Consider the following 18,258-nt stretch of genomic DNA (forward strand, 5'->3'; position numbering starts at 1 on the left):
AACACTAAACCAGACAACACTAAACCGGACAACATGAGACCAGACAACACTAAACCAGACAACACTAAACCGGACAACATGAGACCAGACAACACTAAACCAGACAACATGAGACCAGACAACACTAAACCAGACAACACTAAACCAGACAACACTAAACCAGACAACACTAAACCGGACAACATGAGACCAGACAGACAACATGAGACCAGACAACACTAAACCAGACAACACTAAACCAGACAACACTAAACCGGACAACATGAGACCAGACAACACTAAACCAGACAACACTAAACCGGACAACATGAGACCAGACAACACTAAACCAGACAACATGAGACCAGACAACACTAAACCAGACAACACTAAACCAGACAACACTAAACCAGACAACACTAAACCAGACAACACTAAACCGGACAGCATGAGACCAGACAACACTAAACCAGACAACACTAAACCAGACAACACTAAACCAGACAACACGAGACCAGACAACATGAGACCAGACAACACTAAACCAGACAACACTAAACCAGACAACATTAAAGCAGAGTACACTAAACCAGACAACATTAAACCAGACAACACTAAACCAGACAAAACTAAACCAGACAACACGAGACCCGGACATTAAACCAGACATTAAACCAGACAACACTAAACCAGACAACATGAGACCAGACAACACTAAACCAGACAACACTAAACCAGACAACACTAAACCAGACAACACTAAACCGGACAACATGAGACCAGACAGACAACATGAGACCAGACAACACTAAACCAGACGACACTAAACCAGAAAACATTAAACCGTACAACACTAAACCAGACGACACTAAACCAGACAACACTAAACCAGACAACACTAAACCAGACAACATAAAACCAGACAACATGAGACCAGACAACACTAAACCAGACAACACTAAACCAGACAACACTAAACCAGACAACACTAAACCAGACAACATTAAACCAGACAACACTAAACCAGACGACACTAAACCAGACGACACAAAACCAGACGACACTAAACCAGACAACACTAAACCAGACAACATGAGAACAGACAACACTAAACCAGACAACACTAAACCAGACTAAATTAATCCAGACAACACTAAACCAGACAACACTAAACCAGACAACATAAAACCAGACAACATGAGACCAGACAACACTAAACCAGACAACACTAAACCAGACAACACTAAACCAGACAACACTAAACCAGACAACATTAAACCAGACAACACTAAACCAGACGACACTAAACAGACGACACAAAACCAGACGACACTAAACCAGACAACACTAAACCGGACAGCATGAGACCAGACAACACTAAACCAGACAACACTAAACCAGACAACACGAGACCAGACAACATGAGACCAGACAACACTAAACCAGACAACACTAAACCAGACAACATTAAAGCAGAGTACACTAAACCAGACAACATTAAACCAGACAACACTAAACCAGACAAAACTAAACCAGACAACACGAGACCCGGACATTAAACCAGACATTAAACCAGACAACACTAAACCAGACAACACTAAACCAGACAACACTAAACCAGACAACACTAGACAAGACAACACTAAACCAGACAACAATAAACCAGACAACATGAGACCAGACAACACTAAACCAGACAACACTAAACCAGACAACACTAAACCAGACAACACTAACCCAGAAAACACTAAACAAGACAACACTAAACCAGACAACACTAAACCAGACAACACTAAACCAGACAACATTAAAGCAGAGTACACTAAACCAGACAACATTAAACCAGACAACATGAGACCAGACAATACTAAACCAGACAACATGAGAACAGACAACACTAAACCAGACAACACTAAACCAGACTAAATTAAACCAGACAACACTAAACCAGACAACACTAAACCAGACAACACTAGACCGGACAACATGAGACCAGACAACACTAAACCAGACAACATGAGACCAGACAACACTAAACCGGACATTAAATCAGACAACACTAAACCAGACAACACTAAACCGGACAACATGAGACCAGACAACACTAAACCAGACAACACTAAACCGGACAACATGAGACCAGACAAAACTAAACCAGACAACATGAGACCAGACAACACTAAACCAGACAATACTAAACCAGACAACACTAAACCAGACAACACTAAACCGGACAACATGAGACCAGACAGACAACATGAGACCAGACAACACTAAACCAGACGACACTAAACCAGACAACATTAAACCATACAACACTAAACCAGACGACACTAAACCAGACAACACTAAACCAGACAACACTAAACCAGACAACATTAAACCAGACAACACTAAACCAGACGACACTAAACCAGACGACACAAAACCAGACGACACTAAACCAGACAACACTAAACCAGACAACACTAAACCAGACAACACTAAACCAGACAACACTAAACCAGACAACACTAAACCGGACAGCATTAACCAGACAACACTAAACCAGACAACACTAAACCAGACAACACTAAACCAGACAACACGAGACCAGACAACACTAAACCAGACAACACTAAACCAGACAACACTAAACCAGACAACACTAAACCAGACAACACTAAACCAGACAACATTAAACCAGACAACACTAAACCAGACGACACTAAACAGACGACACAAAACCAGACGACACTAAACCAGACAACACTAAACCGGACAGCATGAGACCAGACAACACTAAACCAGACAACACTAAACCAGACAACACGAGACCAGACAACATGAGACCAGACAACACTAAACCAGACAACACTAAACCAGACAACATTAAAGCAGAGTACACTAAACCAGACAACATTAAACCAGACAACACTAAACCAGACAAAACTAAACCAGACAACACGAGACCCGGACATTAAACCAGACATTAAACCAGACAACACTAAACCAGACAACACTAAACCAGACAACACTAAACCAGACAACACTAGACCAGACAACACTAAACCAGACAACAATAAACCAGACAACATGAGACCAGACAACACTAAACCAGACAACACTAAACCAGACAACACTAAACCAGACAACACTAACCCAGAAAACACTAAACAAGACAACACTAAACCAGACAACACTAAACCAGACAACACTAAACCAGACAACATTAAAGCAGAGTACACTAAACCAGACAACATTAAACCAGACAACATGAGACCAGACAATACTAAACCAGACAACATGAGAACAGACAACACTAAACCAGACAACACTAAACCAGACTAAATTAAACCAGACAACACTAAACCAGACAACACTAAACCAGACAACACTAGACCGGACAACATGAGACCAGACAACACTAAACCAGACAACATGAGACCAGACAACACTAAACCGGACATTAAATCAGACAACACTAAACCAGACAACACTAAACCGGACAACATGAGACCAGACAACACTAAACCAGACAACACTAAACCGGACAACATGAGACCAGACAAAACTAAACCAGACAACATGAGACCAGACAACACTAAACCAGACAATACTAAACCAGACAACACTAAACCAGACAACACTAAACCGGACAACATGAGACCAGACAGACAACATGAGACCAGACAACACTAAACCAGACGACACTAAACCAGACAACATTAAACCATACAACACTAAACCAGACGACACTAAACCAGACAACACTAAACCAGACAACACTAAACCAGACAACATTAAACCAGACAACACTAAACCAGACGACACTAAACCAGACGACACAAAACCAGACGACACTAAACCAGACAACACTAAACCAGACAACACTAAACCAGACAACACTAAACCAGACAACACTAAACCAGACAACACTAAACCGGACAGCATTAACCAGACAACACTAAACCAGACAACACTAAACCAGACAACACTAAACCAGACAACACGAGACCAGACAACATGAGACCAGACAACACTAAACCAGACAACACTAAACCAGACAACATTAAAGCAGAGTACACTAAACCAGACAACATTAAACCAGACAACACTAAACCAGACAAAACTAAACCAGACAACACGAGACCCGGACATTAAACCAGACATTAAACCAGACAACACTAAACCAGACAACACTAAACCAGACAACACTAAACCAGACAACATGAGACCAGACAACACTAAACCAGACAACATGAGAACAGACAACACTAAACCAGACAACATGAAACCAGACAACATGAGACCAGACAACATGAGACCAGACAACACTAAACCAGACAACACTAAACCAGACAACACTAAACCAGACAACACTAAACCAGACAACATGAGACCAGACAACACTAAACCAGACAACACTAAACCATCCTCTCCTAGCTACTGTACTCCTCCTCCCTCCTCTCCTAGCTACTGTACTCCTCCTCCCTCCTCTCCTGGCTACTGTACTCCTCCTCCCTCCTCTCCTAAATACTGTACTCCTCTCCTAGCTACTGAGTCCCTTAGTATGAGGTGGTGTCAGTCCCTCGTACTTGTCCCTAGTATGAGTCCCAAGTATGAGGTGTTATCAGTCCCTTAGTATGAGGTGGTATCAGTCCCTTAGTATGAGGTGGTATCAGTCCCTTAGTATGAGGTGGTATCAGTCCATGGGTATGAGGTGGTATCAGTCCCTTAGTATGAGGTGGTATCAGTCCCTTAGTATGAGGTGGTACTAGTCCCTAGTATGAGTCCCTAGTATGAGGTGGTATCAGTCCCTTAGTATGAGGTGGTATCAGTCCCTTAGTATGTGGTGGTATCAATCCCTTAGTATGAGGTGGTATCAGTCCCTTAGTATGAGGTGGTATGAAAACCTAGTATGAGTCCCTTAGTATGAGGTGGTACTAGTCCCTAGTATAAGTCCCTAGTATGAGGTGGTATGAGTCCCTAGTATGAGTCCCTTAGTATGAGGTGGAATGATTCCTTTAGTATGAGGTGGAATGAGTCCTTTAGTAAGAGGTGGTATGAGTCACATAGTATGAGGTGGTATGTGCCCCTAGTATGAGTCCCTAGTATGAGTCCCTCATATGAAGTGGTATGAGTCCCTAGTACGAGTCCCATAGTATGAGGTGGTATGAGTCCCTAGTATGAGGTGGAATGAGTCCCTTAGTACGAGGTGGTATGAGTCCCTAGTGTGAGTCCCTTACTATGAGATGGTATGAGTCCCTAGTATGAGCCCCTAGTATGAGTCCCTTGTATGAGTCCCTCGTATAAAGTGGTATGAGTCCCTTAGTACGAGTCCCTTAGTATGAGGTGGTATGAGTCCCTAGTATGAGTCAATAGTACGAGTCCCTTGGTATGAGTCCCCTGGTATGAGGTGGTATGAGTCCCTAGTATGAGTACATTAGTATGAGGTGTTATGAGTCCCAAGAATGAGTCCCTTAGCATGAGGTGGTATGAGTCCCTAGTATGAGTCCCTTAGTATGAGGTGGTATGAGTCCCTTAGTATAAGGAGGTATGAATCCCTAGTATGAGTCCCTAGTATGAGTACCTTAGTAAGAGGTGGTATGAGTCCCTTAGTAAGAGGTGGTATGAGTCCCTTAGTAAAAGTTGGTATGAGTCCCTAGTATGAGGTGGATGAGTCCCTAGTATGAGTCCCTTAGTATGAGGTGGTACTAGTCTCTAGTATGAGTCCCTTAGTATGAGGTGGTACTAGTCCCTAGTATGATTCCCTTAGTATGAGGTGGTACTAGTCCCTAGTATGAGTCCCTTAGTAAGAGGTGGAATGATTCCCTTAGTAAGAGGTGGTATGAGTCCCTAGTATGAGATGGATGAGTCCCTAGTATGATTCCTTTAGTATGAGGTGGTACTAGTCCCTAGTATGAGTCCCTTAGTATGAGGTGGAATGATTCCCTTAGTATGAGGTGGAATGAGTCCTTTAGTATGAGGTGGTATGAGTCCCTAGTATGAGGTGGTATGAGTCCCTTAGTATAAGGTGGTATGAGTCCCAAGTATGAGTCCCTTAGTATGAGGTGGTGTCAGTCCCTCGTACTAGTCCCTAGTATGAGTACCTAGTATGAGGTGGTATCAGTCCCTTAGTGTGAGGTGGTATCAGTCCATTAGTATGAGGTGGTACTAGTCCCTAGTATGAGTCCCTAGTATGAGGTGGTATCAGTCCCTTAGTAGGAGGTGGTGTCAGTCCCTTAGTATGAGGTGGTATCAGTCCCTTAGTATGAGGTGGTATCAGTCCCTTAGTATGAGGTGGTATGAATCCCTAGCATGAGTCCCTAGTATGCGTCCCTTAGTATGAGGTGGTATGAGTCCCTAGTATGAGGTGGTATGAGTCCCTAGTATAAGTCCCTAGTATAAGGTGGTATGAGTCCCTAGTATGAGTCCCTTAGTATGAGGTGGTACTAGTCCCTAGTATGAGTCCCTAGTATGAGGTGGTATGAGTCCCTAGTATGAGTCCCTTAGTATGAGGTGGAATGATTCCCTTAGTATGAGGTGGAATGATTCCCTTAGTATGAGGTGGGATGAGTATTTTAGTAAGAGGTGGGATGAGTCCCTAGTATGAGGTGGTATGAGTCACATAGTATGAGGTGGTATGAGCCCCTAGTATGAGTCCCTAGTATGAGTCCCTCATATGAAGTGGTATGAGTCCCTGGTACGAGTCCCATAGTATGAGGTGGTATGAGTCCTTTAGTACGAGGTGGTATGAGTCCCTAGTATGAGTCCCTTGTATGAGTCCCTCGTATAAAGTGGTATGAGTCCCTTGTATGAGTCCCTTAGTATGAGGTGGTATGAGTCACTTAGTATGAGGTGGTATGAGTCCCTTAGTATGAGTCCCTTACTATGAGATGGTATGAGTCCCTAGTATGAGTCCCTTAGTATGAGGTGGTATGAGTCCCAAGAATGAGTCCCTTAGCATGAGGTGGTATGAGTCCCTAGTATGAGTCCCTAGTATGAGTCCCTTAGTATGAGGTGGTATGAGTCCCTTAGTATAAGGAGGTATGAATCCCTAGTATGAGTCCCTAGTATGAGTACCTTAGTAAGAGGTGGTATGAGTCCCTTAGTAAGAGGTGGAATGAGTCCCTTAGTAAGAGGTGGTATGAGTCCCTAGTATGAGGTGGATGAGTCCCTAGTATGAGTCCCTTAGTATGAGGTGGTACTAGTCTCTAGTATGAGTCCCTTAGTATGAGGTGGTACTAGTCTCTAGTATGAGTCCCTTAGTATGAGGTGGTACTAGTCCCTAGTATGAGTCCCTTAGTATGAGGTGGAATGAGTCCCTTAGTATGAGGTGGAATGATTCCCTTAGTATGAGGTGGAATGAGTCATTTTGTATGAGGTGGTATGAGTCCCTAGTATGAGGTGGTATGAGTCCCTTAGTATAAGGTGGTATGAGTCCCAAGTATGAGTCCCTTAGTATGAGGTGGAATGAGTCCCTTAGTATGAGGTGGTATGAGTCCATAGTATGAGGTGGAATGATTCCCTTAGTATGAGGTGGAATGAGTCCCTAGTATGAGGTGGTATGAGTCCCTAGTATGAGGTGGAATGAGTCCCTTAGTATGAGGTGGTTTGAGTCCCTAGTATGAGGTGGTATGAGTCCCTTAGTATGAGGTGGAATGAGTCCCTTAGTATTAGGTGGTATGAGTCCCTAGTATGAGGTGGAATGAGTCCCTTAGTATGAGGTGGAATGAGTCCCTAGTATGAGGCGGTATGAGTCCCTAGTATGAGGTGGAATGAGTCTCTTAGTATGAGGTGGTATGAGTCCCTAGTATGAGGTGGTATGAGTCCCTAGTATGAGGTGGAATGAGTCCCTTAGTATGAGGTGGTATGAGTCCCTAGTATGAGGTGGTATGAGTCCCTAGTATGAGGTGGAATGAGTCCCTTAGTATGAGGTGGTATGAGTCCCTAGTATGAGTTGGTATGAGTCCCTTAGTACAAGGTGGTATGAGTCCCTAGTATGAGTCCCTAGTATGAGGTATACCATACTAAAGGACTCCCTAGAATGAGTCCTTTAGTATGAGGTGGTATGAGTCCCTAGTATGAGTCCTTATGTATGCGGAGGTATGTGTCCCTAGAATGAGTCCCTTAGTATGAGGTGGAATGATTCCATTAGTATGAGGTGGTATGAGTCCCTTAGTATGAGGTGGTATGAGTCCCTTAGAATTAATCCCCTAGTATGAGTTGGCATGAGTCCCTTAGTAATAGGCGGTATGAGTCCCTTGGTATGAGTTCCTAGTATGAGTCACTTAGTATGAGGTGGTATGAGTCCCTTAGTATGAGGTGGTGTGAGTCCCCAGTATGAGTCCCTAGTATGAGTCCCTTGTATGAGTATGTATAAGACCCTAGTATGAGTCCCTAGTATGAGGCGGTATGAGTCGATTAGTATGAGGTGGTATGAGTCCCCAGTTTGAATCCCTAGTATGAGTCCCTCGTATGAGGTGGTATGAGTCCCTAGTATGAGGTGGAATGAGTCCCTTAGTATGAGGCGGTATGAGTCCCTCGTATGAGGTGGTATGAGTCCCTAGTATGAGTCCCTTATTATGAGTCCCTAGTATGAGTCCATTAGTAAGTGGTGGTATGAGTCTCTAGTATGAGTCCCTTAGTATGATGTGGTATGCGTCCCTTAGTATGAGTCCCTTAGTATGAGGTGGTATGAGTCCCTTAGTATGAGTCCCTTAGTATGAGGTGGTATGAGTACCTGGTATGAGTCCCTTAGTAAGAGGTGGTATGAGTCTCTAGTATGAGTCCCTTAGTATGAGGTGGTATGATCCCCTAGTATGAGTCCCTAGTATGAGTCCCTTGGTATGAGGTGGCGTGGGTCTCCATTATGAGTCCCTTAGTATGAGGCAGTATGAGTCCCTTAGTATGAGGTGGTATGATCCCCTAGTATGAGTCCCTTGTATGAAGTGGTATAAGTCCCTAGTATGAGTCACTTAGTATGAGGTGGTATGAGTACCTTAGTAAGAGGTGGTATGAGTCCATCAGTATGTGTCCTTTAGTATGAGGTGGTATGAGTCGCTAGTATGAGTCCCTTAGTCTGAGGTGGTATGACTCTCTAGTATGAGTCCCTTAGTATGAGGCGCTATGACTCTCTAGTATGAGTCCCTTAGTAGGAGTCCCTTAGTCTGAGGTGGTATGACTCTCTAGTATGAGTCCCTTAGTATGAGGCGCTATGAGTCTCTAGTATGAGTCCCTTAGTATGAGGTGGAATGAGTCCCTTAGTATGAGGTGGTATGAGTCCATTAGTACGAGGTGGTATGAGTCCATTAGTACAAGGTGGTATGAGTCCACTAGTATGAGGTGGTATGAGTCCACTAGTATGAGGTGGAATGAGTCCCTTAGTATGAGGTTGTATGAGTCCCTTGGCATGAGGTGGTTTGAGTCCCTAGTATGAGTCCTTATGTATGAGGAGGTATGAGTCCCTAGAATGAGTCCCTTAGTATGAGGTGGTATGAGTCCCTTAGAATGAGTCCCCTAGTATGAGTTGGCATGAGTTCCTTAGTAAGAGGTGGTATGAGTACCTTGGTATGAGTTCCTAGTATGAGTCACTTAGTATGAGGTGGTATGAGTCCCTTAGTATTAGGTAGTGTGAGTCCCTAGTAAGAGTCCCTAGTATGATTCCCTTGTATGAGGGTGTATAAGTCCCTAGTATGAGTCACTTAGTATGAGGTGGTATGAGTCCCTTAGTATAAGGTGGTATGAATCCCTAGTAAGAGTCCCTAGTATGAGGTGGCATGAGTCCCTATTATGAGCCCCTTAGTATGAGGTGGTAGGAGTCCCTAGTATGAGGTGGTATGAGTCCTTAGTATGAGTCCCTTAGTATGAGTACATCAGTATGAGGTGGTATGAGTCCATCAGTATGTGTCCTTTAGTATGAGGTGGTATGAGTCTCTAGTATCAGTCCCATAGTATGAGGTGTTATGAGTCTCTAGTATTAGTCCCTTAGTATGAGGTGGTATGAGTCTCTAGTATGAGTCCCTTAGTATGAGGTGGAATGAGTCCCTAGTATGAGGTGGTATGAGTCCCTTAGTATGAGGTGGTATGAGTCCCTTAGTATGAGGTATTATGAGTCCCTTAGTATGAGGCGGTATGAGTCCCTTAGTATGAGGTGGTATGAGTTCACTAGTATGAGGTGGTATGAGTCCATTAGTATGAGGTGGAATGAGTCCATTAGTATGAGGTATTATGAGTCCCTTAGTATGAGGTATTATGAGTCCCTTAGTATGAGGTATTATGAGTCCCTTAGTATGAGGTGGAATTAGTCCCTTAGTATGAGGTGGTATGAGTCCCTAGTATGAGGTGGAATAAGTCCCTTAGTATGAGGTGGTATGAGTCCCTAGTATGAGGTGGTATGAGTCCCTAGTATGAGGTGGTATGAGTCCCTAGTATGAGGTGGTATGAGTCCCTAGTATGAGGTGGAATGAGTCCCTTAGTATGAGGTGGTATGAGTCCCTAGTATGAGGTGGTATGAGTCCCTAGTATGAGGTGGAATGAGTCCCTTAGTATGAGGTGGTATGAGTACCTAGTATGAGGTGGTATGAGTCCCTTAGTATGTGGTGGTACGAGTTCTCGCTTGCTTGCATGTGGCTCTCCCTGCTGGAATGTGCCTGTCTCCCTGTCTGTACTTCCCTTTCATGGCTAAGCTATTAAAATCCATTTCAGCTCTGACCGCAATCAACATTCAATTCTGACTGCCATGCTCTCTCCCTCCCTCCCTCTCTACCTCCTTCTCTCCCTCCCTCTCTACCTCTCTCCCAACCCTGTCAGTTATCCACAAAACAGATGCCAGCTTCTCCTTCACAATGACTGCTGTCTGATGGCTGAGAGAGAGAGAGAGAGAGAGAGAGAGAGAGAGAGCGAGAGAGAGAGAGAGAGAGAGAGAGAGAGAGACTACTGTGCTGTTAGCTCCAAACTAGTTTGGAGGACTGATGCTGTACCCCTCTACCTTTGACTGGAGGCCTGACGCTCTACCCCTCTACCTTTGACTGGAGGCCTGACGCTCTACCCCTTTACCTTTGACTGGAGGCCTGATGCTCTACCCCTCTACCTTTGACTGGAGGCCTGATGCTCTACCCCTCTACCTTTGACTGGAGGCCTGATGCTGTACCCCTCTACCTTTGACTGGAGGCCTGATGCACTACCCCTCTACCTTTGACTGGAGGCCTGATGCTGTACCCCTCTATCTTCGACTGGAGGCCTGATGCTCTTCCCCTCTACCTTTGACTGGAGGCCTGATGCTCTACCCCTCTACCCCTCTACCTTTGACTGGAGGCCTGATGCTCTACCCCTCTACCCCTCTACCTTTGACTGGAGGCCTGATGCTCTACCCCTCTACCTTTGACTGGAGGCCTGATGCTCTACCCCTCTACCCCTCTACCTTTGACTGGAGGCCTGACGCTCTACCCCAGTCAAACTGAGCACCAACTCAAAGTCTACTGTTCCACAATGACACCTCTTGCTGGCTGAAAAATATATTACGACTCAGCTGTCAGCACCAAACCACATTAACCAGACTGTTTATAAAACACTCACCCTCTGGAGTGGCTGAGATACACAGCAGCCTCTGGCCATGCCACGAGGGGTCGCCACTCCAACCCTGGGGGGGGGGAGAGAGATAGAGAGAGATGGAGAGAGAGAGAGAGAGAGAGAGAGAGAGAGAGAGAGAGAGAGAGAGAGGGAGAGACAGACAGAGAGAGAGAGAGAGAGATGGTGATGGCGAGAGAGAGAGAGACAGAGAGAGAGAGAGAGAGAGAGAGAGAGAGAGAAAGAGAAAGAGAGAGAGAGATATGGAGGGAAGAATGAAGAGAGGGAGGGAAAGAGGTAAAGATGTAAAGAGACAAGGAGGGAGGGAGAGGGAGAGAAATAGCGAGAGAGGGAAGGAAGGAAGGATGGAGAGAGGGAGAGAAAGAGAGAGATATAGCGAGAGAGAGAGGGAAGGAAGGAAGGAAGGACGGAGAGAGGGAGAGAAAGAGAGAGAAATAGCGCGCGAGAGAGAGAGAGGGGGAAGGAAATAGGGAGAGAAAAAGAGATTAAATATTATACTGACAATAAATTGAAATCGGAAATTGTTATTATAAGATTTTTAAGAGTTACGAGTGAGAAAATCAGTGAATATAAATAAATTAATTAGGTCCTAATCTATGGATTTCACATGACTATGTGAATATGCATCTGTTGCTCACAGAGACCTTAAAATAAATTGACCTCACAACGGACCTCAAGATCTCATCATGGTATTTCTGTGCATTAAAATTGCCATAGATAAAATGCAATTGTGTCCGTTGTCCTAAATTTATGCCTGCCCATACCATAATCCCACAACACCATGGGGCACTCTGTTCACAACGTTGACATTAGCAAACAGCTCGCCCACAGGACGCCATACACATGATCTGATGTTGTGAGGCCGGTTGGATGTTCTGACAAATTCTCAACAATGACGTTGGAGGCGGCTTATGTTAGAGAAATTAATATTAAATTCTCTGGCAACAGCCCTGGTGGACATTCCTGCAGTCACCATGCCAATTGCAGGCTCCCTCAAAACTGGATACATTGGTGGCATTGTGTTGTGCAAAACAAATGCACATTTTAGAGTGGACTTTTATTGACCCCAGCACAAGGTCCACCTGTGTAATGAACAAACTGTTTAATCAGCTTCTTGGTATGCCACACCTGTCAGGTGGATGTATTATCTTGTCAATGGATAAATGCTCACTAACAGGGATGTCAACAAATTTGCGCACAACATTTTAGAGCGTGTGGAACATTTCTGTGATCTTTTATTTTATGAAACATGGGACTTCACATGTTGCGTTTATACTTTAGATCAGTGTATATGTTGAAATAAACAGAATCCATGACAACCACTTGATAAATACAAATATACATAATGTATTTAGCCCTCTGGACTTTTTTTACGTTTTGTTTTTGTTTAGGCATTATACTAAAATGGATTAAAAGTGCTTGTAATTTATTAAAAATCAAAAACAGAAAAAAGCGTATTTATTTACATGAGTATTCAAACCTTTTGCTATGAGTCTCGAAATTGAGCTCAGGTGCATCCTGTTACCATTGATCATCTTTGAGATGTTTGTACAACTTGATTGGAGTCCACCTGTGGTAAACTCAATATGATTGGACATGATTTGGAAAGGCACACACCTGTCTATATAAGGTCCCATGGTTGACTGTGCATGTCAGAGGAAAAACCAAGCCATGAGGTTGAAAGAAATTGTCCTTAGAGCTCCGAGACAGGATTGTGTCGAGGCACAGATCTGGGGGACGGTACCAACACACAGTCAAAAGATTGGACACATCTAGTCATTCAGAGGGTTTTCTTTATTTTTACTATTTTCTACATTGTAGAATAATAGTGAAGTCATCAAAACTATGAAATAACACATATGGAATCGAGTAGTAACCAAAAAAAGTGTTTTATATATGTGAGATCCTTCAGAGTAGCCACCTTTTGCCTTGATGACAACTTTGCACATTCTCTCAACCAGCTTGACCTGGAATGCTTTTCCAACCATCTTGAAGGAGTTCTCACATATGCTGACCACTTGTTGGCTGCTTTTCCTTCACTCTGCGGTCCAACTCATCCCAAACCATCTCAATTTGGTTGAGGTCATGTGATTGTGGAGACCAGGTCATCTGATGCAGCACTCCATCACTCTCATTCTTGGTCAAATAGCCCTTAAACAGCCTGGATGTGTGTTGGGTCATTGTCCTGTTAAAAAAAACAAATGATAGTCCAACTTTTTAACATTTTATTTCACCTTTATTTAACCAGGTAGGCCAGTTGAGAACACCTTTATTTAACCAGGTAGGCTAGTTGAGAACACCTTTATTTAACCAGGTAGGCCAGTTGAGAACACCTTTATTTAACCAGGTAGGCAAGTTGAGAACAAGTTCTCATTTACAATTGCGACCTGGCCAAGATAAAGCAAAGCAGTTTGACACCTACAACGACACAGAGTTACACATGGAGTAAAACAAACATACAATCAATAATGCTGTAGAAAAATAAGTCCTTATACAATGAAGTAGAAAAAACTAAGTGCTAACCAGATGGGATGGTGTAATGCTGCAGAATGCTGTGGTAGCCATGCTGGTTAAGTGTGACTTGAATTCTAAATAAATCAATGACAGTGTCGCCCAAAAAAGCACCCCCACACCATCACACCACCTACTCCATGCTTCACGGTGGGAACCACACATGTGGAGATCATCTGTTCCCCTAGTCTGCGTCTCACAAGGACATGGCTGTTGGGACCATAAATCTCAAATTTGTAGTCATCAGACCAAAGGGCAGATTTCCATCGGTCTAATGTCCATTGTGTTTCTTGGCCCAAGCAAGTCTCTTCTTATTGGTGTCCTTTAGTAGTGATTTCTTTGCAGCAATTCAACCATGAAGACCTAATTCACTGGGTCTCCTCTGAACAGTTGATGTTGAGATGTATCTGTTACTTGAACTCTGTGAAGCATTTATTTGGGCTGCAATTTCTGAGGGTGAGGTCTGAGGTTGACCGATTATGATTTTTCAACGTTGAAACCAATTATTGGTGGACCAATAAAGGCCCGTGGGACTCCCAATCACGGCCGGTTGTGATACAGCCTGGTATCGAACCAGGTCTGCACCACTCAGGAGCCCTCGGGAGAATGAGCCATCATACAACGCAGTATAAAAAGGTCAGAAGAAATGAGTCTCAACACTAGGGGGCGAGAAGCTACAGAAATGAGTCTCAACACTAGGGGTCGAGAAGCTACAGAAATGAGTCTCAACACTAGGGGTCGAGAAGCTACAGAAATGAGTCTCAACACTAGGGGTCGAGAAGCTACAGAAATGAGTCAACAGTAGGGGGCGAGAAGCTACAGAAATGAGACTCAACACTAGGGGGCGAGAAGCTACAGAAATGAGTCTCAACACTAGGGGGTGAGAAGCTACAGAAATGAGTCTCAACACTAGGGGGCGAGAAGCTACAGAAATGAGTCTCAACACTAGGGGTCGAGAAGCTACAGAAATGAGTCTCAACACTAGGGGGCGAGGAGCTACAGAAATGAGTCTCAACACTAGGGGGCGAGAAGCTACAGAAATGAGTCTCAACACTAGGGGGCGAGAAGCTACAGAAATGAGTCTCAACACTAGGGGGCGAGAAGCTACAGAAATGAGACTCAACACTAGGGGGCGAGAAGCTACAGAAATGAGACTCAACACTAGGGGGCGAGAAGCTACAGAAATAAGACTCAACACTAGGGGGTGAGAAGCTACACAAATGAGACTCAACACTAGGGGGCGAGAAGCTACAGAAATGAGACTCAACACTAGGGGGTGAGAAGCTACACAAATGAGACTCAACACTAGGGGGCGAGAAGCTACAGAAATGAGACTCAACACTAGGGGGTGAGAAGCTACAGAAATGAGACTCAACACTAGGGGGTGCAGCTACAGAAATGAGACTCAACACTAGGGGGTGAGAAGCTACAGAAATGAGACTCAACACTAGGGGTCGAGAAGCTACAGAAATTAGTCTCAACACTAGGGGTCGAGAAGCTACAGAAATTAGTCTCAACACTAGGGGTCGAGAAGCTACAGAAATGAGACTCAACACTAGGGGTCGAGAAGCTACAGAAATGAGTCTCAACACTAGGGGTCGAGAAGCTACAGAAATGAGACTCAACACTAGGGGGTGAGAAGCTACAGAAATGAGACTCAACACTAGGGGGCAAGAAGCTACAGAAATGAGACTCAACACTAGGGGGCGAGAAGCTACAGAAATGAGACTCAACACTAGGGGTCGAGAAGCTACAGAAATTAGTCTCAACACTAGGGGTCGAGAAGCTACAGAAATGAGACTCAACACTAGGGGGTGAGAAGCTACAGAAATGAGACTCAACACTAGGGGTCGAGAAGCTACAGAAATTAGTCTCAACACTAGGGGTCGAGAAGCTACAGAAATGAGACTCAACACTAGGGGTCGAGAAGCTACAGAAATGAGACTCAACACTAGGGGGTGAGAAGCTACAGAAATGAGACTCAACACTAGGGGGCAAGAAGCTACAGAAATGAGACTCAACACTAGGGGTCGAGAAGCTACAGAAATGAGTCTCAACACTAGGGGTCGAGAAGCTACAGAAATGAGACTCAACACTAGGGGGCGAGAAGCTACAGAAATGAGACTCAACACTAGGGGGCGAGAAGCTACAGAAATGAGACTCAACACTAGGGGGCGAGAAGCTACAGAAATGAGACTCAACACTAGGGGGCGAGAAGCTACAGAAATGAGACTCAACACTAGGGGGCGAGAAGCTACAGAAATGAGACTCAACACTAGGGGGCGAGAAGCTACAGAAATGAGACTCAACACTAGGGGGCGAGAAGCTACAGAAATGAGACTCAACACTAGGGGGCGAGAAGCTACAGAAATGTGTAACGAATCATGACAACGAGGTCATTAATAACTTCCTTATCAGTTTCTCTTTTTCTTATATTGAATATCTGCGCGTTTTAATGCATTAATTAATTAATTAATTCATGTGTTTTGTAGGCTCACGTATTGTATTTTTCCAAGTTACTCGCCCAATCCTGTTTTATGCATTGGAGATATCACAATAATAAGGCTACACGTTTTTAAAATGGTAGTAGCATCTGTCCACAGACTGTGGGATAAGACAACTAACGAGGAGCTAACGAGGAGCTAACGAGGAACTAACGAGGAGCTAACGAGGAACTAACGAGGAGCTAACGAGGAGCTAACAAGGAGCTAACGAGGAACTAACAAGGAGCTAACGAGGAGCTAACAAGGAACTAACGAGGAGCTAACGAGGAGCTAACGAGGAGCTAACGAGGAACTAACAAGGAGCTAACGAGGAGCTAACGAGGAACTAACGAGGAGCTAACGAGGAGCTAACAAAGAGCTAACAAGGAACTAACGAGGAGCTAACGAGGAACTTTGTTTCGGTACGCTGATTCTTTGTCACTGTTTATTTGGACAGATCCAGATTTCGCAGGTGCTCGTATAGTTCGAATTTGGGGGGAAAGTGGAGGGGATATTTGGCTCATAGACAAGCCTGAAACTGTCTGATGGTCTTTGTTTAATATCCATCTCATTAGTACATTTCTCAACACTAGGGGGCGAGAAGCTACAGAAATGAGACTCAACACTAGGGGGCGAGAAGCTACAGAAATGAGACTCAACACTAGGGGGCGAGAAGCTACAGAAATGAGACTCAACAATAGGGGGTGAGAAGCTACAGAAATGAGACTCAACACTAGGGGGCGAGAAGCTACAGAAATGAGACTCAACACTAGGGGGCGAGAAGCTACAGAAATGAGACTCAACACTAGGGGGCGAGAAGCTACAGAAATGAGACTCAACACTAGGGGGCGAGAAGCTACAGAAATGAGACTCAACACTAGGGGGCGAGAAGCTACAGAAATGAGACTCAACACTAGGGGGCGAGAAGCTACAGAAATGAGACTCAACACTAGGGGGCGAGAAGCTACAGAAATGAGACTCAACACTAGGGGGCGAGAAGCTACAGAAATGAGACTCAACACTAGGGGGCGAGAAGCTACAGAAATGAGACTCAACACTAGGGGGCGAGAAGCTACAGAAATGAGACTCAACACTAGGGGGCGAGAAGCTACAGAAATGAGTCAACAGTAGGGGGCGAGAAGCTACAGAAATGAGACTCAACACTAGGGGGCGAGAAGCTACAGAAATGAGACTCAACACTAGGGGGCGAGAAGCTACAGAAATGAGACTCAACACTAGGGGGCGAGAAGCTACAGAAATGAGACTCAACACTAGGGGTCGAGAAGCTACAGAAATGAGTCAACAGTAGGGGGCGAGAAGCTACAGAAATTAGTCTCAACACTAGGGGGCGAGAAGCTACAGAAATGAGACTCAACACTAGGGGGCGAGAAGCTACAGAAATGAGACTCAACACTAGGGGGCGAGAAGCTACAGAAATGAGACTCAACACTAGGGGTCGAGAAGCTACAGAAATGAGTCAACAGTAGGGGGCGAGAAGCTACAGAAATTAGACAACACTAGGGGGCGAGAAGCTACAGAAATGAGACTCAACACTAGGGGGCGAGAAGCTACAGAAATGAGACTCAACACTAGGGGGCGAGAAGCTACAGAAATGAGACTCAACACTAGGGGGCGAGAAGCTACAGAAATGAGACTCAACACTAGGGGGCGAGAAGCTACAGAAATGAGTCTCAACACTAGGGGGCGAGAAGCT

The 18,258-nt window shown here is 44.5% G+C and overlaps 1 protein-coding gene across 1 annotated transcript in view; it reads right to left on the minus strand.

Moving 5' to 3' along the window:
- The window catches only part of LOC139377006 (calcium uniporter protein, mitochondrial-like), a 114,608-nt gene that overhangs the window by 22,892 nt on the left and 73,458 nt on the right, over positions 1-18,258 (minus strand). Inside the window, exon 3 of the mRNA XM_071120061.1 lies at positions 11,539-11,602. Within this exon, the coding sequence (XP_070976162.1) occupies positions 11,539-11,602 (64 nt within the window). The remainder of the gene's footprint in view (positions 1-11,538; positions 11,603-18,258) is intronic.

This window comes from Oncorhynchus clarkii, chromosome 20 (genome assembly GCF_045791955.1).
Source record: "Oncorhynchus clarkii lewisi isolate Uvic-CL-2024 chromosome 20, UVic_Ocla_1.0, whole genome shotgun sequence".
NCBI lineage: Eukaryota > Metazoa > Chordata > Actinopteri > Salmoniformes > Salmonidae > Oncorhynchus > Oncorhynchus clarkii.